We start from the raw sequence: 22,283 nt of genomic DNA on the forward strand, positions 1-22,283 counted from the left end.
TATAAATAAATACAAATAAAAACAGGTAGAAATACAAGGGAAACACCAATTATAAAACAATACATATTCTAAGAACCACATACAGAATAGATTTGGTGTTAAGGAGCGACTGAGTGCTCAAATGAAAAGCACTACAATAAGTAGGAGCACAGGTGAGATTCGAGAAACAACCATCAGGGGCCAAGGCACTTGAACAACCAAACACACCCAGTCTTAGAGATACAGGCGCAGACATGAACAGAGGTCAACATACTGACTGGCGGTGAGTGAAAAATATAGACCTGGGCACAACATGACTTGCAGAATGTTTGAAAGGCTCTGAATTATGGAGAGGCAACAAGCACACACACACACACACCCTTGTGCACTAACTTGCTCTAACGCATGCATGCATACACACACTCTCTCACTCTCTCTTTCACTGTCTGCCTCTTTCTCTTCCCCCCTCCCTGTTTCTCTGGGTGCAAGTCTGTATCCTCATGAGCTGTGCCTTACTATATCAAGCAGGCCATCCACATGCCTGAGGAGGTTTAACTTGATTAGCCATTTATCTCGTTTTCTCTTTTAGACTCATGTTTCACTGTCCAAGCTGGATTCCAAAAAAATAGACTTATGGTTCTGAAAACCTGAAGATGTCACTGATTGTAAGTTAACACCGTGGCATGGCAACATTTCCAATCTGACCCTGATACCAACATGGTAACATAGTCATCCAGCTTCCAAATGCTGCTAACTAGGGCAACCAAAAGCAGTCTAGTTACTGTTGCTGAGTTAGTAACTTGTTGGCTAACATTAATTTTTACAAAAGCAACTGTTTCCAGTCTGATTTCTAATAACAGACACTTTTATTTTGGGGCAGTACTTTCACATTTACAAGTTAAACTTACTAAGAACACATTGTCATTTACAGAAATGAACTGGGAGCAATTAGGCTTAACTATTACTGCCTTGCTCAGGGATAGAATTGTCACCTTACCGGCTCTGGGATTCAATCTAGCAACCTTTCAATGACAGATTGGATACTCACCTTAATGCTAGGCTACTCTTTTTCATGTTATGTTTCCTGTTTTTTTTGTTCTTCAAATTATTTTTGATGTTCTGAGTCCATATCAGTGTTTAAATGTAATCAAAGAACACTTTTTCAGGCCTGGAAGAAAAACTAAAATGATGTCATTATTTCATAATTATGTCATATTCAGTCTGCCTCTATTTTCTTAGCAACTTTGCTTGCTTAAACCTCTCATTACAAACACCTGAAATAATGCAGGATTGGAAAGCTGCTGCTGTAATAAAGCGCTAGTTGCATTTAAAATGGGAAACTGCTGGCCACTGGTGCAGGAGGTCAGCTCCTGTTGGCGTCCACTCAATATAAGCCCACCTAATGAAACCAGTCTTTATTAGTTCCTGTCATTCAAGCCAAGGAGTATTCAAGTATAAACTTCGGTGAGTCGTTACTTTTGTACCCAAACAATCAATCGTGACCAGGGGCAACCAGCAACTAAAGGTGAGGGCCTCAAGTGGCGCTCTCTGTCTGGATTAGTGGGCTGTCAACATAAGCGAGGCCACCAGATTTATTCTTGCCACGCGCTATTGTACGGCGTCTGCATGCAACACAACACCTGTACTGTGAATTCCACTGTTACTGCCTGGGCTTGGATTGGCAGTTGTGAACACTGTGTGAGTGGCTCTTTACAGCTGTACCATCAGTCATGTAGCAAAATGTTTAGCCGTACCATATGCTTTGGGCCATCATGCATATGGCTGGTTTCTGATAAGCTGATGCTATGTGGAAGAAGGTATTTATTTATGTTGACGCTTCAGGGTAGCTTGAACAACCATATGGTGAAACAAGGGTAAGACAAATACATTTAAAGAAAAAAAACGAATGTGGGTTCAAACTGTGTTGGAATTCATTTTAAACACTAACTCTATTTGACTGAGCTTGCCTTCAATAACAAAACCAACGGACAATTCTCCAGAGTAAAAAAAGTCTTCTCATATTGCATTCCAGACAGGCCTAAACAAACAGTCAATGTGAAAGATCTTAATTAGTATTTGAACCCAGTTCTGGGCAGAACATGACTGCGTGTGAGAGAAATATGAATAATATAAGTCAGAAAACATGAACATACGGTGATTAAGGGAAATAGAAGCATGATAATTAGGCTGCCACCATGTAACCACGACAGATACCACCAATTAGTCCTGGACCCTGGACAGACCTGGAAAAGCCATGAATGACAAGCAGGAACCGAACGAGCTCAGAGCTTCCCCCTAAACACATTACGAGCCTAACATTTTACCAATCAGATTTCGTGGAGGAATTGAACCAATCTCATTTCTCACCCTAACCAATCCCATAGATTTTTGCCCTGAAGGCAGAGCTGCTATTAAAACCAGAACATTCTCTTCTAGAATACATATGGGATGATACTGAAAGACATCATATGTTTTTGTCGGAAGGAAGCCTAGTGGGAGGATCAAGAAGTGTTCCTGATTTCCAAATGACACCCTATTCCCCATTGCTATGAGTCTCTCAGTCCTTTTCTTTAGGAGGGAGCAGCAGAGATCAGATGCTTTAACTTCGGCTGTCTGAAGGTGGAGTAGGCATATTGATTAAGCCAGTCGCGAATGTGTAGGCGGGACCTTTTTGATCCTGATAAGCCTTTTCTGTCCTGTATATCAGTGAATATGTGTGGGGGTGTCTGAATTATTCATAAGGAACGAGGGATAAATATTTTCCTATCCGAAAGTCCCTGTAAAACCACTACAAAGAACGCATCAGTCAAGATTGATAAAGTACTCTCTTTTGTCTGCCTGTCGGCTTGCCTGTCTGTTTCTGTCTGTCTCTCTGTCTGTCTGTTTTTATCTTTCTGTTGCTCTCTAATTCAGGCATCAGCGAGGTCAAAGTGAACATCTAAGTAGCGTCCTTCCATGACACTCGGCATGTGACAGACCAACTCATTGCCAAGCACAGGATTACCCATCTCTCCGTTCTGTTGCCATGTCTCTTTCTGATCACCTCTCTGTGACCCCCAACCCCTTACCGTGATGGAGCGATGAGTACTCACGCCTGATGCAAGCATGTGCCCGGCCAAACACGCAGGGATGATTGGCGTGGACAAATGCGCAGATGCATGCAAACCCACACCGATACAGAAGTGCCTATCAAAAAACACGGACACACAAAGGCCCTTAGCCAGCTACCGTGTAAGCAAGCCGGACAAACAAGCAAGCACGCAGACCCACGCATACACACCAGTGCGTGCACACCCATGCATGCATGCGCGCACACACACACACACACACACACAGACTGAGCTATAAATAGAATCATGGCTGTTTTTTTCTTTATGCGGACCCACAAGCATCGCTCCTTGCCTCTGTATCCCAGTCACCCTTCCTCCTGTCAGCCACCCCCTCTTCTCTCCTAGAATACTAATTTGTGCGTCTCAGCCTCACCCCTCCCTTCTAACATGACTCAAAGCCTTTCCCCCTTTCAGTCCTTCTTTCTTAGGATCCCCTTCTGTCTTTCTTCTTTTCTTTATGCGTGTCTATCTGTCTTTCTCTCTCTCTCACTCTCTCTCTCTCTTTGTAAAAAAAAAAATACTTTCACAGCCAATGCTTACTTATAAGTTATTGTACACTTTTCTGTTTTAATATTTTCTCTTCTACAAACACAGATGTTTTTCCGCTTCAAGCTTGTGTTTCATGACTGCCATCCTGAATCTGACTGCCACTGCCCTGGAAGCGGTGAGGTACATAGGGCAATGAGACACTATTCAATGTATGAAGTAGATGGTGAGGGAGTAGGAAGTCAGGGAGCTTAAGGACTTCCATTGTCGTCCCGCCTTGCTTCCTTGCAATTGAATCAGCCTGTGTTTATATGCATATTGTGTGAGTGAGATGGAGAGAAACTAATGCAAGGAGGGGCAGGAGAGTGGTAAACAGTTGTACTGCATTGTCAAACACGGCGAGAGAGAAAGGGAGGGGGACGTGATGGAGACAGGGGGAGAGATAATTTGGGAGAGAGAGATTGCAAGGGGAGGTTTGCGAATGGGGAAGAGAGCAGGAGAGAAAGAATGAGAGGCAAGAAAAAGAGAGATAGTTCGTAAATAATTTATGTTAAATTAATGGCAATGAAGTAATCAGTACCTGCTTCTTGTCATGATCACCCTCCCTCCTTTCTGCCCTGCTCTTAGACTCATAGACGTACTGACCGAACGACTGACTGAATGACTCGTTTTGTAACTGACTGACTGTGTAACCGACCGACTCACTGACTCACTGACTGAACCGGGATGCTCCGGCACGGCAGCACTGCACTTTCCCGGTCTCTTTGTGCCGCGCCAGTGTGTGTGACGAAGGTAAAGAGAGGGAGAGAACCCACGCGAGAGGGAAGCAGAGCGAGAGGAGGAGAGTGAGAGAGAGACGAGCACACGCGCGCACGCACGCACACACACACACATACGGAGCGAGACAGGAGGAGAGACGAGGAGCGGAGAGAATGCCTAGCAAAAGGGTGGCGATTCCTCGCTTGCTGCTTCCAGGGCCTCTGTGAGCGAGATACCATGGGCTGCATCGGCTCCCGGACCATCAGTAAGCAGACCTCATCTTTTCCCCTTTCTGCCTTCCCCCAGTGACGAGAGAGGGATGGGGAGGGGTTGGGGTTGGTGCCGGGGGACCTCTCAATGTCTCATCTGAATTGGAAGGTACGTTTCTATGGAGACGTGTCTGTTCGCCGCGCTCGGCAGCGTCCGGATGAGGCTAGACAGACAAGAGTGGTTCGGCTCCACGCCGGGGAGAAATGGCAATGCGTCTACGGCGTGACAGCAGAAGTGATGGCAAGACTTGGGGCCGTTTGTGGTGGAGGGGGAATAAGGGGCGGATCAGTTGGCATTTCAGATTTCTATGCCTGACGGGCTGTGTGACTGGCAATAGGGGCATGTGTTGTGTTGTGTTGTTTGTGTGTGTGTGTGTGTGTGTGTGTGTGTGTGTGTGTGTGTGTGTGTGTGTGTGTGTGTGTGTGTGTGTGAGAGAGAAACTCAGGGATGTTGCGAGACAGAAAAACTAAAAGGTATCTGTAGAGGTTGTTTACAACAATCACAGAGAAGACAAATGAAAGGAGAGAGACTGAGAGGAAGAGAGAGAGAGAGCGAGAGAGAGACTGGGGCAGGAGGAGGGGGAGAAAGAGTAGATGACGGGAAATCGTGTTAGCGCTGTCTGCACGGTGTACTGTTGCACGTATAAATAGTGATTGGGAGACTAAAAGAGGGAGAGAGCGAAGCAGAGCGAACAGACTCACCGAATTTCATTAGGGAAGATGGGATCGTAGGGTGGGATGGACGGATGCTAGTGAAGAAATGGACTGTCAGTCAGACTAGGTGATGTGTGTGTGTGTGTGTGTGTGCGTGTGTGGGCGCACTCCGTCCTGTTTAACCGCCCCGCTGCCATTGGAACTAAGGTCAACGCTCGCCGGATCTGAGGGAATAGCAAATGCTCCCCTCTCTCTTCCATCAGAGTGCGTCACGCCAGCTCGCCATAAATTAAAGCCTGCGTGCGGCAGTGCATTTCAGGTTAGGAGGTATAAAACGGAGACACGCGGCCGCGCGCGCACACACACACGCCCACACACTCAGTTGGAGAATGACCCGCATTGTATGAGTCACAACCGGTCTCGGCAAACCCAGGTGTGAGCCCGCACGGCGCTGCACATGTAGGTCAACCGAGCAAAGTCAAGGCTGCGTGTGGTTGATGAAGCCGGTATAGCTACGCTGGGGTGTGTGGCTCAGACGAGCCTCAGTGCTAAACATATCGTTTCGTAGACCAAATTGAATTACCTGCTCTGTGGAACTCACACGGTCCTTCCGGCTGTAACAGAGAAAGGGGATTATTTCACTGAGTTGATCTGGCTCCGATGGTACTGGTTATTATCAAGAGTTCGTTATACTGTAGATCGTGTAGCGGAGATACATTTTGCTTGATTATGTGTTTTGGGGGCATACGTGAGGGAGAGCGATTGCAGTCTTTGAGACATTTAATGGAGCCACGTCAATTCCTTTATGAAAACAAATGAGGCTCCTGTCTGAGATTAATGAAATAAATAAATGGATGGATACAAATTTGACCTTTGATTGTCATTGAGCGTGAGTAGGTGGTGTAGCATTTGTCTTTTTGGAGCGGTGAACAACACTTGAGTTTTCCTTGTTCACTACGAGGGATATGCCCTCTGATTGGATCTCTCATCTCTCGTATTTTCTTGATATGCTTCTGCAGAATGAACACGTGGGATATAGTAAAATGCTCTGAAATGTGTGTAGAATAACATGCTACGCTAAAACGCCTAAACTGCTGCTTATACTATAAACCGCCAAACAAATCCCAGTTTTCTTTGTGTTCTTACTAGACATTCCCATGTTAGTGTGAAAGGATCAGGTGCAACGGCCATTTGATATCACGTTTGAGGTGTATATCTCGTGAGAAACAGCAACATCTCATTGCTGCAAGCTCCATTGTAATAATAAGCATATTGGGCTATATATAGCATCTGGTAAAAAGTGAGGTTGACTGATGGGACTGGAGAGGCAACGCTTACAGTAAATATGGGTCAACGGCTCCTCTGGGATACATTCAGAGGAACCATGCCATGTCAACAAGACAGCATAATCTGATTCTGATGTATTCTACAGCTTCGGTCGAGGTGTTTGAATCCTGGGAGTGTGGAAGCTATTGGTTATACTCTTACTTTCACAATGGATGTTGTTCATTATGAATGGTGATCTGTGACAAAAAAGAAAAGCTCAACAACTCCTTATTTAGTAAGGCCTTGGTTAATTCTGTGGTTGCACTTAAGGTGAATTGTGTTATTATCGTTGTATATCTCAGCAAGTTAACATACTTGTTGTAATGCTTTGCCAAAAGCCTTGTGAGACAGACTAGGCAGAGAAAATTGCATTCAGTTCAAGAATTCAAAAACCTATGACAGAAACTTTAGTTAAATGAATAATCCATGGCTTTTGAGGGTTTCTTAACTATAACACATTTTTTACCCAAGAAACAATAAGAAATACCAGTAAGAAATGAAGGAAGGCTTATTAATGTATTGTTTTTCAGTGTGCAACCATAACGTGTTTCCTTTGACCTCTTCCAAAGATCAATAGGCTTTTGGAAAATATTCAGAACCCTCCACATTTTTTGGTGTTATAGATTAATTGATTACATTTATGTTTTGCCATCAATCTACACAACGTACATTATGATGACAAAGGGAAAACATGTTTTTAGAAACTTTAAATTTAAAACTGAAATTTACATAAGCATTCAGAAGTCTCTCTCATTCTTCCTTGTAGATCCTCTCAAGCTCTGTCAGACTGAATGAGGTGCACCAGTGAAATGTAATCTTCAGGTCTACCGACAGATGTGCAATGGAGTTCAGGCTTCGTCTGGGCCACTTAAGGACATTCACAGGCCTATCCCAAAGCCAGTGTTGTCTTCACTGTGCTTAATTGTAGGGATGGTATTAGATTACTTACTTTGGCCAGACGGCTAGATCTTGGAATGGTCTTGGTGGTTCCAAATGTATTCCATTTCACAATGACAAAGCTGTGCTCCTGGGAACTATGTACAGGTTTTAATAACCTTCCCTAGATCTATGCCTTGACAAAGGTCTGTGTTGGAAGTGTATGGGGGGAAATAAAATGTGGAGAACACGAAAGGATCTGAATTCTTTCTTGAAGGCACCGTATCTGTGATTGTTGCCGGAAATATGTCGTCTTTAACTGATGCTGTGAGATTTAATAAACCTCCATGGTCATACTGGACACTGGCCCAATATCTTCTATCTGAAAGCCAAAATGTGGACATTTGTAATGTTGAGTGAGTTGAGATCTGCATTAAATCATGTCTTAGGAAAGCATTGGAATCCAGAAGAGTCCGTTTAAACTCTATGATGCAGTGAATAGTTCAATGTGTAGGGTACAGGATACGAGGGGCAGTGTAAGACTCATCCTCCTGTGCACACGGATCCCTGCTTTGGAATCCAGAAGAGTCCGTTTAAACTCTATGATGCAGTGAATAGTTCAATGTGTAGGGTACAGGATACGAGGGGCAGTGTAAGACTCATCCTCCTGTGCACACGGATCCCTGCTTTGGAATCCAGCCAACAGGTCGACACAAACCAAAACTCTCCTCTGTTTCCCACCTGTATCAATCAATCAATCACATTTATTTATAAATACTTTTTTTTACATCAGCAGCTTTCACAAAGTGCTTTTACAAAGCACACAGCCTGAAACCCCAATGAGCAAACAACAACAGTGTTGAATTTCAGTGGCTAGGAAAAACTCCCTAAGAAGGCTGAAATTTTGGAAGAAACCAGGCTCAGAGGGGTGTCCAGTCCTCTTCTGGCGGTGCCGGGTGAACAATTTAAGTGTTCAGGGATTAGATTGCGTCCTATTCAAAAAGACTTAACAGTCCCCAACCCAAACAAGCGGCTCCACACCCCAACCTCATTTTGAATTGTTATTAGTGGTGATATGTCTGAGACAGGTAAACAAGGTGAGATTAAAAACAATGTGTTTTTGGAGCTTGACAATTCTAGTGTGATCATGTGACTGTAGTGCACTTTAAATGCATCATGCCAAGTAAGTGTAGTGTCTGGAATTCCAGATTAGGTATGTTTGTTTTTACAGAGAGGGATTTTCTAAAATTAAATAAGATACTGAAAGTAGATGTACTGTAATGTTGTAACGGAAATTTGGAAACTGATTTAGGTTAATAAAATGTAGTACCACAGAAACATTGTGTGTATTATATTACTATAAAGTATGTTTTATAAACTTGACGATTAAAATAGGCCAACAGGAACGTGGGAATGGCAATTTCCTGACATGACTGTATAAGGAAAGAAGCCAAGGTCCGCTTGTGAAAGGGTCTATAAGGTAAGTGCTGAGAGGCAGTGAAACGGACACTTTCTGATGGAAATTGTGATGGAAATTTTCTGAAGAATAAAAACCCACCCAGCTCAGTCTGTGGAAGCCCTGACCTGCACTGCTGTTGGACAGAGCTGCCGCTTGATGTGTATTTTACACCGTTCGCCATGTTTCTTGTACTGTTCTATTGAGTGTTTTTGAGCTATTGCCTTACAAAGGAATGCCCCCCAATATTGATTGAATTAAAAGTGCTGACAGACTGACTGACAGATGCTCTGCTATTGAGCGGAGCACACTCGCCGTGTCACACACGCCGCCCAGCTGATTGCGTGAGTTGACTGACGACTCGCGAGGTGATGGACACGGGGCCGGTGCGACTTGTCGACAGAGTTTGATTGACATGTGGTCATGGTTGAGGTGCTACTGACCATTGAAGATTACAGTGTGATTACATTTAAAAGAGGAGTGGGACTGGATAGGAAAGAGAATGCAGGATTTTCGGAGCTGTGGTTTTCTGTTTGAATTTTGTTGCTTGTGAGTCTGACACTTGACCCAGGTTCTAGTGAGATACTGTAGTTGGATACTTCAAAATACCTCACGTAACATACTACATTTTTCCAACCTATCTAACAAGCAACTGGCTGCCTGTAATATACCATAAAAACAACAGAAAATAGTCTACTGTGTATGTGAAGAAGAGTTGGTCCATTTACCCAGTTTTTTACTTTGGTTTCAGTCCCTGGCCAAACAGTGGCCACTTAGCATGATTATGGCTGCACGGACAGTAAGCTCAGATCAAAATGTCCGGCTAGAACCCCCTTCTACTGGAGCTAAGGTGATTCAGACTTGGCCAATCGCCCTGAATCAGTGTCAAGGTGCAAGTCACCCACCATGTGTCACCGCCAAGATGCACCACTCCACCCCAAGCTATCACAAACGACAGACGTGGATGGTCTCTACAATGTGGAACCACGAGCTCTGTCAGGAGCAATCGTGGCATGGGCCAGGAATGCTCCCTTCCCCCCTGCTCGGCTTCTCGCTTCTACTCGGTTGGTCAAATTCGGCTAAAGCCTCCTGTAAGGAACTGCTGCAGTGGAGCGTGAGCGGAGAAACCTACACAGTTTCACCAAGGGTGTGCCTGTTCACAGCTGCTAGCAGTCAAGGCTTCCTCCAAACCTTTGCATTTGTACATAGTTGTGTCAGGCTGTGTATGTCTGTCATGAAAGTTGACGCCTTACCATTCCTTTCAGAACGTGTAACTCTGATTTGTTTGGTTCATCAATCATTGGGGGAAGAAAATTCTCTACAGCGATACAAATTACACAGCAAAGTGGAAGAGGCTTTGTTCTCAATGGGGTTAAGAGGTCTGTTTGTCCATCTACTCTTCTCCAAGCTGTTAGGTGACAGGGATTCATGTGAAGATTTGGGTTGGTTTCATTTGTGCATGGTGATGTGACTATTTCACATGTCTAATGAACACAATTCACTGTAAAAAATATTGACTGTTCACATAGCAAAATGTTGTATTAATTAAGATTCAGTCTTGATAACACATAATATAATAGAATGGATACTATTCAAATATTGTTCTACCAAAACGCTCCACTCTCCTCCTTGTGAGTTGTGTCCTTCTTTTTCATATCCCCTCTTTTCTTTTGCCTATTCCCCAACCTTTCCATCTCCTCCTCTCTCCTTATCTTCAAAGGCTACTGCCTCTTCCTCTCCCTCATTGTACTTGGTAATCTTAAAGTTCCATCAGCTCCAGAGGGCTCTGGGGTGTCCGTGTCTAATGGAGGAAAATGGCCTGTAGGTTCCCTTGGGTGTGAACTCAACTGTATTTAAGAGAGGAGCTGTGACTAAGACATCTGCCTTTGATTAAGATTAGGTGCTTAGACATTCAGTAACAAGTGTTCCAACTTAGATATTAGAAATTGGTTAGATTGTGGACCTGTTTTAAAAAATATATATATTCACGAAGGTATTATGTTTCAAATTCAGAATTTGATCTCACTCCTATTTTAAGCTGGGTCGACCTCTCTCTTTATGTTTGTTGCCATTTAAACAACAGTTTATTAGTTAAAATGTGAAAGTGATATGATAGATATGAAACATTTCCACATGTAAAATGTTTCTAGGATTTTGAATTGTATTAATTACCTTTTCAGCTTATTTCTGTGTGGAGAAGAGGGCACGCAATGCTGTGTCAATTTACAGTATGTGCCAACATAATATTACTTTACTATATTGTCTGTATTTTGAGTATACTACAGTTTTTCACATTCGCTAACACAGTTCTATGAACAATATACATAAAACCATTTAGCAAATTTCCAGAAATAAGACTACCCCAACCCATAAGCTTTCACCTGTTTTCACACACATTTCTGTTTCATTCAGACTTTTTTCCAAAACCATACAGACAACTCTCTTTGTAAAGCACAATTGCCATCCTGTTGTCATGTTGAAAACCCTGCCATTCAATACACCAGATTCATTGCAATTCTAACATTCTCAACACAGTTATCGAGGTGTAAACACTATCCAGCATAAAGAAAGGCTCACAGGTGAAATCACTTGTGTTTTGGAACAATAAATCAGAATGTCTTAAAATAATAGGAGATGAAGAGGGAGAGAAAGAAGAACGATGATCTCTATGAGATTCGTGACACTGTACTTCACCATGTTCTTGAAAATGGTATGACAATTAGGGAAAGTGGGCTCACATTTTAGACATACTTGAGCCATTTCACTGTTGTGTCAAAAATCCATACTTTCAGAAAATAAAATAGGCAACTTACTGTAAACCTATCTGACTACTGTGCTGACAATTCTGCTTACTGTACTCTGAATCTGTGTGCGTTTGCGCAAGCAAGAAAATCTCATGAACTTGAGGCCTGTATTTATATTATTTCAGATTAATCTAAGTATATATGGTGGCCATACACTTTTTCTTCTTTTTTGTAGAATCAATAGACACCAGTTGATGGTGATAGACCACGCAGGATGTCTGAAGCCCTTTAATTATACATTGTGAACATGGTTAAAGGGTTGAAAATAACCTTATATCTCCAGGGATATACAGTCAAGAAGAAGAATTCAAAATAATAGTGTTTTTTCCCAAGGTATAGAGACAGTTAGGAAATAAATCCCGAGATGTTGATGAAATTCTCCGGCCAAGGTCAGAGACAGGATGCTGAGGCAGAATAAATGTTTATTTTTATGTCTAAAACCCTACACCTGTGTAAAAACTCTTATTTATTCCATCTTGCCTTGGGCTGGATTTAAATTGTTGGTGAGTTACAGTGCAAACTTCCCCACAAAAATGAATGATTATGGTATTCATATATTTTCTGTACACTTGAGGATAATTTCAACACATCATTTAGAGTATATAACATAATGCAATGTACAGAATTCATAGGGCCAAACTCTGGAAAACCTTTTGGTTATTGATTCATTAATATAGTTGAGTTTAATGATTTGTGTGACAAGTCTGACTTTTAATCAGTGAGTTTTGAGAGATGTGTTTATATTTATGAAAATATTTAGTGGATATTCAGGAAACGTGTGTTAGCAGTTGTGAAAAACTGTAATACAACGTGCTTACCCATAGTTGAATAATTAAGGATACACAAGACATGTACAATAAAAATTCAGCTTTACTGATGTATTTAAATGCATGATTTTAGTCTGCCTACTATGAAATGCATCTTAACTGTTATGCAGCTGAATTAATGACATTTAAAGTTTTTCAGACCTTTTAAAGTAATCAGTACAATTATGAATAAAATAATCATAATGAAACATACTAGTTTTGCTGATGTGCCAACAATTTGTTCAGACAATTAAATTTTACTGCTTTGTGTTAATGTCAGCATAAATGTTCAACAGTGCTGTCGGCTCTACTTAGTAAAGGTTGCATAAGGCTGGCTTCATGTTTATTTCATCTGTTTCTTTCTTCTTTTTTTCTAGCGACGGATGCTGTTCCCGTGCGAAAAGATGGGGAGCAGGTATGGATTTCAGCATCTCTTGTCTCCCACAAAAGTAAAATAGCGTTTGACTGGATTGTAATGCCAATCCAACTATACACGCAAGTGCATTTTTTCAGTTATGCAAATTGGATTATTGAGCCAAGATTGCGGTTGAGGAAAGAGTAGTTTCATGGTTTCTCATATCCTAGTAGTGAAACTGAGCTTGCTTCACAAACACTGCTTCCCCTACTGAGTGCCATGACATAATGTTGCTCAGGGATGGTTTGTATTGAATTTCTCACAAAGGTCACTGGAGCCAGTCCCAAGAGCCCCAACCATTAGTGTACAATACATCCCACTCCAGGGATGCTGCATATGATCCATCTAACTCCTTTATCGGTGTTGCTGTGTTTCTCTGTCTTTAAAGAGACTACAAGGCTGGATTTCAAATGGTGAATAGACCACCAAGACCACAGTTGATGTTCATAAAAGGAAAGCCAGTCAACATGCTCACACTTATTATGCTCCTTTGAAAATATATGTTTTATGGAACCACCATTACCATAGACTGCGATAAAAAGATAGTTATCCAATATATTTGTGGATTAGGATGGATATTGAACACTGGTCACCAATTTGTTAAAAATGTATCTACTTTCAGATGTATTAGTTTGTGAAATACCACTGTAGAATATCAGCGGAGAAATGTCAGCTGAGCTCAAGCAAATGCAGTCAACAGCCTAGTTACATATACATGATTAGAGAGACTCAAAGTGTTAGGGAAACAAAACAACCACTGATGTCTGATTGGGTGATTGAGGAAAAGGTATTCCCCAGTTCTCTTGGGGAAACGTATTCCCAGACATCCTTGAGGTTGATGATAGGAAGAAGTTCCAAGGACACTCATGTCATACTGCTCGTTGTCAGCCCTTCATGTAAATACGTGTTCCACAGTCATGACAAACGCTTTTAGCTACTCCTCTCGCCGCCCTGTTATGACTATGGAATTGACCCTGGTAGTGTTTTGGGTGATTCATTCAGTATTTAGTGTGTTTCTTTCATCGCCATCTCAATTGATGCAGAAATCCTCTAGGCATCTAGCTGTGACTTCATGGTGCTTGGTAAATCCTTCTGGCATCTAATGAGGTGTTTTGTAATAAATATCTATTTAGATTCACTTGCCTTTGCCATACATATTCATAGTAATAAAATGTCTCAGATATGTGTTTTATTTTTAAGAGGTAGTTATTAAAAGGACTGGGAACCCCTAAAGATTGTTATAAGTAATAAGTACTCAGTTAGTATTGTGGCCTTCCGTGTCTTCCTGTTTCACTGGGGTATAAACATTAGCCTGCACAGATTTAAATGAATGTATCACCACAGGAAAAGCCAAAGCTCACAAATGAGACTTTTTAAAATCCACAAAACACAATTATAAAGAATGTAAGTGCATCTTTCCTCCCTAAGCACAGTGAAAATTATGGTTTGGCAAGCAAAGAAGAATCCTAGCCCACATTGAAGACTAAAAGAAATTGGTTGCATCTAGCAGACATCATGTCTCCAAAACCACAATTACAAGCCCACTCTGAGCTGGTAATCTTGTTGAAGGGTTGTCAGAAAACATCCTCAGGGAGCAAACAAAAAATGACAAACGAGTGGTGGGTTTGGCATCGAAAGACGGATATGTATGTAGAAAAGAACCTCATACCTCTGGTAGACTATGTTGGTGGATCTTTGATGTTTATATAGGTGTTTTGCATTCACTTGTCCTTAGCATAATGAACTCTACCATGTACCAAGAATGTTTTTTGCCAAAAACCTAGTTGACTAATGAATGAATTACAGTATATGCTACATGTTGGAAAATTACAATACAGCAATTATCTGTGTTTAATACAGCCCTTTTGCTAAAATGTGTTTAGGATGCCATTATTTTGGCAGTTATTGTATATCAGGCTTTTGAGCATTTTGGAATTAAAATCTAAAATATTTTAATTTAAAATGTTGTCTGTGCAACTCAGTTGGACTGAGTAACATTCAGTAAATCCAAACCAACATGCACTCCTCAATGCAATGCTTGGAAATCACATCTGTAGCTGTGTGTGAGGCAGATAGAACCAGCAGTATCCAACGAACCACTCGGGCAAGCCTTGTTCTTGATGACTGTAATGGAAAATTGTCTAGTTAGGCCACTAAACCGCATGGAGATCTTACTGTTGCCCCTGGCAACTAGGTCAGATTGTATCTCTAGCAATTCCTTGTTATTGTAACACTGGAGGATGACAAGCCTGTTTGGTCAGATGTTACAGCTAGACAATTACCTTACATGGGCCACCGATTTTTCTATGGGATCGTATTCTACACATGGACCTGTTTTGAAACTATAAGACTAACCGTAAGTAATTCTACAAAAATCTCCCGTTATTAGGTGAGACTGACACCTGCACTACAAACACCAGTACCGGCTTAAATAGCTATCCAGGTATTTAGCCAGGATCACAGGTGCTGAATGCTTTCCAAAGCTGATGGTGTTGTTGATATGACCGAACTTATTCACTCACAGACAATGAACTGTCATCTTGATTCTATCCTCAATTGATTGGTGTTTCCATCCTGCTCTGCCCCGCCTCGCCCCGATCCTACTTTATATTCCATCCCCTTTGCTCACATTCTTTCTCTTCCTCCCTCGACCCAAATCTTTGCCACTTTACTTTCACCGGTTACGTCCTGAGTCTTTTGCCCACCTTATTTCTCTGTTTTGTTGTTCTTGTACGTGTTCGTCTTTTAATCCTAACCCCCCCTGTTACATTCCCTTCCCCGCCCCTCCACACACACGCCGATCTCCTCCCTTTCTTCTCCGTCCTCCCCCCCCTTACCTTCCTCTCTCTCAGCATGGGCGTGCCGAGTTTTCCTGGGAAGGAATCAATGTAAGTCCCGTGCTAATCTCTTCCTCTTCTTCCCTCGTCCCGCTGCTCGTTTTGGCTCTCTGTCTGTAGATAAGCCAGCGTTTTTTTTGTCCTCCACTCTCGCCCCATCTCACCTCCCTCCCTTCTCCCTGTCGCTCTATCTTAGTGCCGCTGCTAATCTACTGTACTGCCTGTGTTACATAGTCTCTCATGTTGGGAGATAACGAGCTGTAATAACCTTACCTTATCTACAGCGGCTAATGTTAGCTGTTAGCATGATGCTCCTTAATGCATCAGTTATTGAATCACAGGGCCTACAGGTAGGCCTGTAATACACCACTGTGGCGAATGTCCCAGGTTTGACTAAATTTGTGACGTGAGATGTTTTGGATAATGGAATGCATTTCACTATGGTGATTGTTGTATTTGATGTTAGAACTAGCCCCATTTGTTTTTAATTAAGGATCTGTAATTGTTTTCATCCTCAACCAACAATATTGTTTCACCCCCTCATGACAATTGTCCATTACCCTCTCTTTCCCTGCCACATCACATTTTTCTTTATTTTCAACCTGCATCCCTTTCTACAGCTCTCTATGGAAGACACCACCTCCATCCTGCCTCGTCTGAAGAGAAACTCCAACGCCTACGGGATCGGTGCTCTAGCTAAGTCCTCATTGACAGGTGTGTCAGGTGTGTGTCTGTCCTGGTAAATGGTAAACCAACCCCATGTTGGCTCCAGGCAGGAGGAGGAGATGGAGCCAACATGGTCGCCCCTGTGGGTGCCCTTTCTGTTCCACTCCCTGCCTCCCCATTGATACCTAATGTACACGTCAATGGCCGCATATACGTGCCATTGATGGAATCCGATCAGATTTCTTTTTAAATAAAAGTTCTACAGTAAAGTGCAGAAACCAAGATGCAACTCCACAGGCGTGTTGGGAAATATTTGTAGTGTGGTGTTTGTGGTCGTAGTGTGTTTATTGTGGTTGCAAGGCACTTTTTTATGTCTCTGTGCTTGCTTGTGTTTTAAGTTTTTTGTTAGTTTTGTGATTGTGTCTGATTATAGTTGATCTACATTTTATCGATGTTGTGTTTGTGTAAAATAGATTACATTGACCTTGGAATGATATAGCCCTCACTTTAGATTGGCCTAACAATTTTAAATCTCAGAATAAGCACATACCTCTTAATTGGCTATTCTTTTATGAATTAATTTAGTGTTTTTGAGTTTAAATTTTTTCATTTTACACCACTTTAATTAATCAACAAATAGCAGTATATCTGCTGTTGCCCAATGGATTCCATTCACACTCATTGTATTTGATTTGATATTTTATTGTTCCGTAACATTTATACTAAATGAATACATCTCTTGTTATCATCAGATATTAGCATTTTAATTAGGGATTTGCTGTGTAGCCCTTTCAGAATTATGTTTACAGCAAAGATAGCATTTGTCTCGTTTTAATTATAAATAAATGCTTAAAGTCTAATGAATCTCATCTTCTTGATTACTTTGATGAGTAATGACTATAAATATGAAAGGGGCTCATTCTGTTTTGTAGTAACAACAGTCACTCAACACAGACTACGAGAAGCCATTTTTGTACTGAATTGGATACAGCGCATTTAGCACTTAGAGTACATTTACCAATTTCCCCAGTTCCCAGCCCCTTTCCCTTCCTGAGCCCTAACCAAATGTGGGAAGTGCTATATTCAAGTTGAGTGTCTTGTAACTTAATATGCCTTCTTTATTTAGGCGTGTCCCGTTCAATGAAGGATAAAGTGACAAAGCCCACTGCCATGGCCTCAGGTCGCGTAGCTCACATGATCGAATGGCAGAGCTGGAACACGCCGTCCACAGGGACAGAGGGGACCACGATCACAAAAATCCCAACCTCGCAACGCGAAAAGGAGAGGAGGATTGAGAGTGAAATGTACAGTGAACTAAGTGAGGGAGAAAAGGAGGCCCGGTTTACAGCAGGTAACAGAACTTAAGAACCAATAAAAATATACAAAACAGCTAAATAGAGGATATTTGAAACCATGTTCTTTTTTCTTTACATTTACAAAGTGCATTTTTGGTTTCTGACAGGATTAATGGCACAATTTGCCTTATCTGAGGCTACTCTGCTGGGCTGGAGGTCTATGGAAGAAGACAGCTTTTGTGCTGGCTCCAACCAAGGCAGTGTTGCACACCTCAGTGAGACCAACCAGGAGAGCATCACCAGCAGAGGTAAAGGACAATAAACACGACCAAAGACATAACCGAAGACATTTTATCATAACTTGGGCTTTTGAAGTGCAAACATAATTTCACTGAATAACATCTACTTAGTTTGTTCATCAAATGGCATGGTACTAAATAATTGTATTGGTTAGGAAATGTAAAGAAACATTTGGAAGCCTATAAGATTTAATGAATGTACAGTTACCTCCACTAATATTCTTTAGGTTTAGAGGTCCACGCTTGTGGACTCTCCTCATCAACTCATTCCACAGGTTTCTATGGGGTCTACATCAGGGGACTGGGATGGCTTTGATAGAACCTTCATTCTGCGATCAATGTACACTTTTTGTGTTGATTTTGAGCTGTGCTTTGGGTCATCAATCTGCTGGAAGATCCAACCACAGCCCAGTTTAAGCTTCCTGACAGAGGCATTCAGGTTTACTGGTACTTGTTGGAGTCCATGTTTAAAATTAGGCAGCACAGATTTAAATTAATGTATCACCATGGTGAAAATCCATGATGGGATGAAGTACATTTCTGCATGGCATCTTTCTGTCTATGCCAAACCCACCTTTGGTTTGTTTCCAGGTCTATATTTGTCTCACCTGATCATAGAACCTTGCCTGTCTGTCACCTCATATTTTTTTTACCCCAGTGAAACAGGGAAGTCACAGCTTACTTAAACTTAAGTGTTCCTCACTACTCAAGTAGACCTAAAAACAGATAATATGAATAGAAATATTGTTAGTTAGTTTGATAGTTAATGTAGTATGTTTTTCTAGGGGTTTCATTAATTGTGGCACACATATTTTACAGAACAATATTTCTTGATTTTATTTCACATGTATTTTACTTCAATTAAAGGTTAGAATTCTGTGAATATCTTTAATGAAAACCAAGAGGATAAACAGCAAAGCCCATTTGCTCATATTTACCAAGGGTGCCAATATTAGTGAATGGCACTTTGTTTTATTCATAAAGTATTATAGGCTTTCAAATATTACCGCAATGTATACAATTGAAGCATTTCTTTTTTAACAAATATTAATACTATATTAGTAAATATCATGAGCTTGGTGGCCACTATGGTGTAGTTCTGAAGAGGAATCATAACTGAGGTGTGATTTCTACAGTACCTACACTTTGTTTTAAATTGTGTTTCTCAATTTCCTACTGTAGAAGGCGACCAGCAACTTTGATTGATCTTGTTTACTCCGGTTTGATTGATGTCATTTTCATGCCATGTGACAGGCTGGCTAGAGGTGGAATAGAAGAAATGTCCCAGAGAAGCTAAAATGGCAGATGTGTTTGGTTGGGCGTTGTCGTGTTGTAGCAGAAAAACCTGGGATAGCTTGCAGAATAACAGCCATGCTCTCATTACTACCACAATGTGGGCCTATTTTCTGCTATTATCAAATTTAGAGACCAATTCAAACCAACATAATGGTATTATAATAACCATGGCAAATAGTCGTCAAACCAACTATCCTGATACACTTGGTGCCCTGAAAAAGGAATAATATGAATACAATTTCCAAATGGTAAAAACCGACGTCTACCAATACACATAAAATCATTAGAATCTATACCCTAAAAAAAGAAAAGATGCTTCGCTGTCCCAATAATTAGGGAGGGCACTGCTATATTAGCCTTGTGTGATACATCAAAAGCTTGGTGCTCTGTGATCCCAGCACTGAATCTAGCTGGGGTGTGCTCCTCTCTTAATCGCTCTGTAACGTCAACAGACCAGGCCTTGCACCATTCCTCGGCCGACGTGTGGCCTAACACCTACGTCGCCCAGGGCCTCTACTGCCTCTCCTCCTCCGACGCCTGGGAGCCAATCAGCAACGATCCCTCGGGGATGGCCTCGCCGGCTGCCGGCTCCTACGTCATGGCGGGCGGGGGTACTCCTGGCGAGGGCTACGGCGAGGTGAACAACATGGGGGGCTACGTGCAGCAGCAGCAACAGTCCCAGCAGCTCACACTGCAGCAACAGTCCCAGCTTCAACTCCAACAGCTGCAGCAGATCCAGCTGTACCAGCACCAACAGCTAATGCTCTACCAGCAGCAACAGGTGAGACAGGTGGGAATGGATTGCCCCAGGGAGCAATGTTCACTTGCGTAGTCATTTTGATAACCACAACAAAGTGGCTAACTTGCAGCCATCGCAAACGGCAGTATGCTACCCTTTCGTTAAGGCACGGCGGTGTTAGCATTATGTTGCGTAAAAACATTTACAAACCTTTAATCTTTCTTGCTACTAATGTAATGCTGCCACTATAGTGTTAACAGCAACACACAAGTCCTGCTAATTGCACAAAGGAATGCATGTTGCAAAGAGCAAACAGATGAGTCATTCCACCCACTAGCCATAAGCTATCGAGTCATGAGTTTTTTTTAGTGGTGTTTCTTTTTGTGTCATGAGAATATATATTTTTTTAATACTGTTACGTTAACTCGTCCATTTAAAAGGCAATGGAACACAGGCTGCACAGTGCCAATCACTCCCTCCAGGCCACGCCCAACAGCACCATCCACAGTCTGGGCCTTCCCACTCACCCGCGCCTGGCTGACCTATGGGGTTCCGCTCAGGTGGAGGTTGCCGGACAGATGAGCGGGGCAGTGGCGGACACAGCTGGAGGCATGGTCGAGACCGTGGGGGAAGAGCCAGAGATGGAGAGCCAATGCATTCCAGAGCAACAGGAAGAGGAGGAGACTAAGGTTAGCCATTTAGTATTTTTGCAAAAAATAAAAAATCTTTTGAATATACATATTATCAAATGCATTTTTGCCTAATGGTACAATTATTAGCTAAACCAGTAGGTTTGCTATTAAGAAAGGTTCCTACAAGTGTTTTAACTTCAAAGTCTCACATTAAAGTTAGTCCAGCTGCAAGAAGGCATTTGAGGTTAGTGCCTATGTTATGGATTAAGAATATACCCATACCCTTTTGACTAATCTATCCAAGAATCAGGATATTTTGTAAGTCGGGTTTAGTCACTAAACCATCCTATCATTGTTTTCACAGGAAGATGAGGTTACGTTAACCTTGGAACCAACTTTGACCCCTTCCCCGCTTAGAGATGATGCCACCCCGATTGGTGGCACAAGTCCACAACTAGCATGCCCAGAACAAATGACAGAGCGTATACCTTTTGATGTCACACCCTGCATCGTTCAATCATTGGAGGAGAAGGATGAAGAGGTGGAGGAGTCTATTGTTGCTGTGGCATCCAATTGAGATTACCAATAGGGATAGTCAGAAAGAGAGACTGACAAACCGGATATACCATCATCAAATAATCAACCAATCAAGCTATTCTACCACCATCCAGATATTTACCCACTTTGAGACTGAGAAAAAATAGAAAGACTTTTTCTGGAGGAAAAACTGTTGGATATGACAATGATGCAAGAGACACAGAAAAACTTGAAAGACTTAACTCATTGACTGCTGGAATCTGTCAGTTTGCAGAAACGTGAGGATTTGTTTTGCAGTAATATTGAACTGAGGAGTCAAAAGCATGAAGAAAAAGGAAGAAAATGGTTGCTGGGGAAAAGATCAGTGCAATGCAGATTCCTGTGAAAACCAAAAGACAGAAAGTGCATGCTTTTGAAAGTAATTTAACAATAATAGTCAACAGTATACCAAGTAATAATATAAAATAATGATTTTTTTATAAAACAAAAAAGCCAATAAAGTTATATGTATTAGTGTGTGAGTTTGTGTGTTTATGGATGTGTATGTATGTATGTATGTGTGTGGGTCTACTTTGTGTGTTCAAATGTATGAATGTATGTAAAAAAATATATATATATTCTCGAAAACATATTCTTGTTGGAAATGGTATTGTGTGGTGGTCAATAGTTTTTCTCAGGCTTAATGTTTTCTGCGTTTCACTCATACATACATACACTCATACATATAGGATTGGCACCTTTGAGCAAACAAGTTACTGAGCAATAATGTCCGCAAAAAAAAAGGAACATCATTTTTGGGGAACTTATCTTTGTAAAAGACAAGTAACAACAGTGAACACTAACAACAGTGAGCCTTTCCATAAAATCTTTAATGACACCAGAGAATACATTGGGAGTGTTTCTGTGTACCTACAGATCAATGGCATCCATCCATACCATTGTGGGATGGCTGGGTAGCCAAGTAGCTGAGGTCCGGTTAACGAAAGGTCGCTGGTTGCTAAGGTGACCTCACTAAACAACAATTGTCTGGTAGCCCTCAGAT

At 41.7% G+C, this 22,283-nt stretch overlaps 1 protein-coding gene across 7 annotated transcripts; it reads left to right on the plus strand.

Moving 5' to 3' along the window:
• The first annotated feature begins 4,078 nt into the window (after positions 1-4,078).
• Positions 4,079-21,759, plus strand: fam131ba (family with sequence similarity 131 member Ba). Of its 7 annotated transcripts, none has more exons than XM_010896870.4 (10): positions 4,079-4,599; positions 11,096-11,143; positions 12,903-12,940; positions 15,793-15,828; positions 16,398-16,500; positions 17,570-17,794; positions 17,906-18,046; positions 19,786-20,114; positions 20,513-20,761; positions 21,069-21,759. In XM_010896870.4, the coding sequence occupies exons 1-10, from the start codon at positions 4,572-4,574 to the stop codon at positions 21,279-21,281; spliced, it is 1,410 nt and encodes a 469-aa protein (XP_010895172.1). In that variant the 5' UTR covers positions 4,079-4,571; the 3' UTR covers positions 21,282-21,759. The 7 variants fall into 7 exon arrangements, with proteins under 7 accessions (XP_010895172.1, XP_010895173.1, XP_010895174.1 ...); XM_010896871.4 differs by having other exon boundaries at positions 16,398-16,491; XM_010896872.4 differs by lacking the exon at positions 15,793-15,828.
• Positions 21,760-22,283: the final 524 nt, after the last annotated feature.

This window comes from Esox lucius, chromosome 10 (assembly GCF_011004845.1).
Source record: "Esox lucius isolate fEsoLuc1 chromosome 10, fEsoLuc1.pri, whole genome shotgun sequence".
In the NCBI taxonomy this organism is placed as follows: domain Eukaryota; kingdom Metazoa; phylum Chordata; class Actinopteri; order Esociformes; family Esocidae; genus Esox; species Esox lucius.

Excerpts from the sequence above, each read along its gene's own strand:
- fam131ba (XM_010896870.4), top strand. The coding sequence starts at position 4,572 with ATGGGCTGCATCGGCTCCCGGACCATCA. Across the intron at positions 18,047-19,785 it reads GGAGAGCATCACCAGCAGAG|ACCAGGCCTTGCACCATTCC; the intron begins GTAAAGGACAAT and ends TAACGTCAACAG. Across the intron at positions 20,762-21,068 it reads AGGAAGAGGAGGAGACTAAG|GAAGATGAGGTTACGTTAAC; the intron begins GTTAGCCATTTA and ends TTGTTTTCACAG.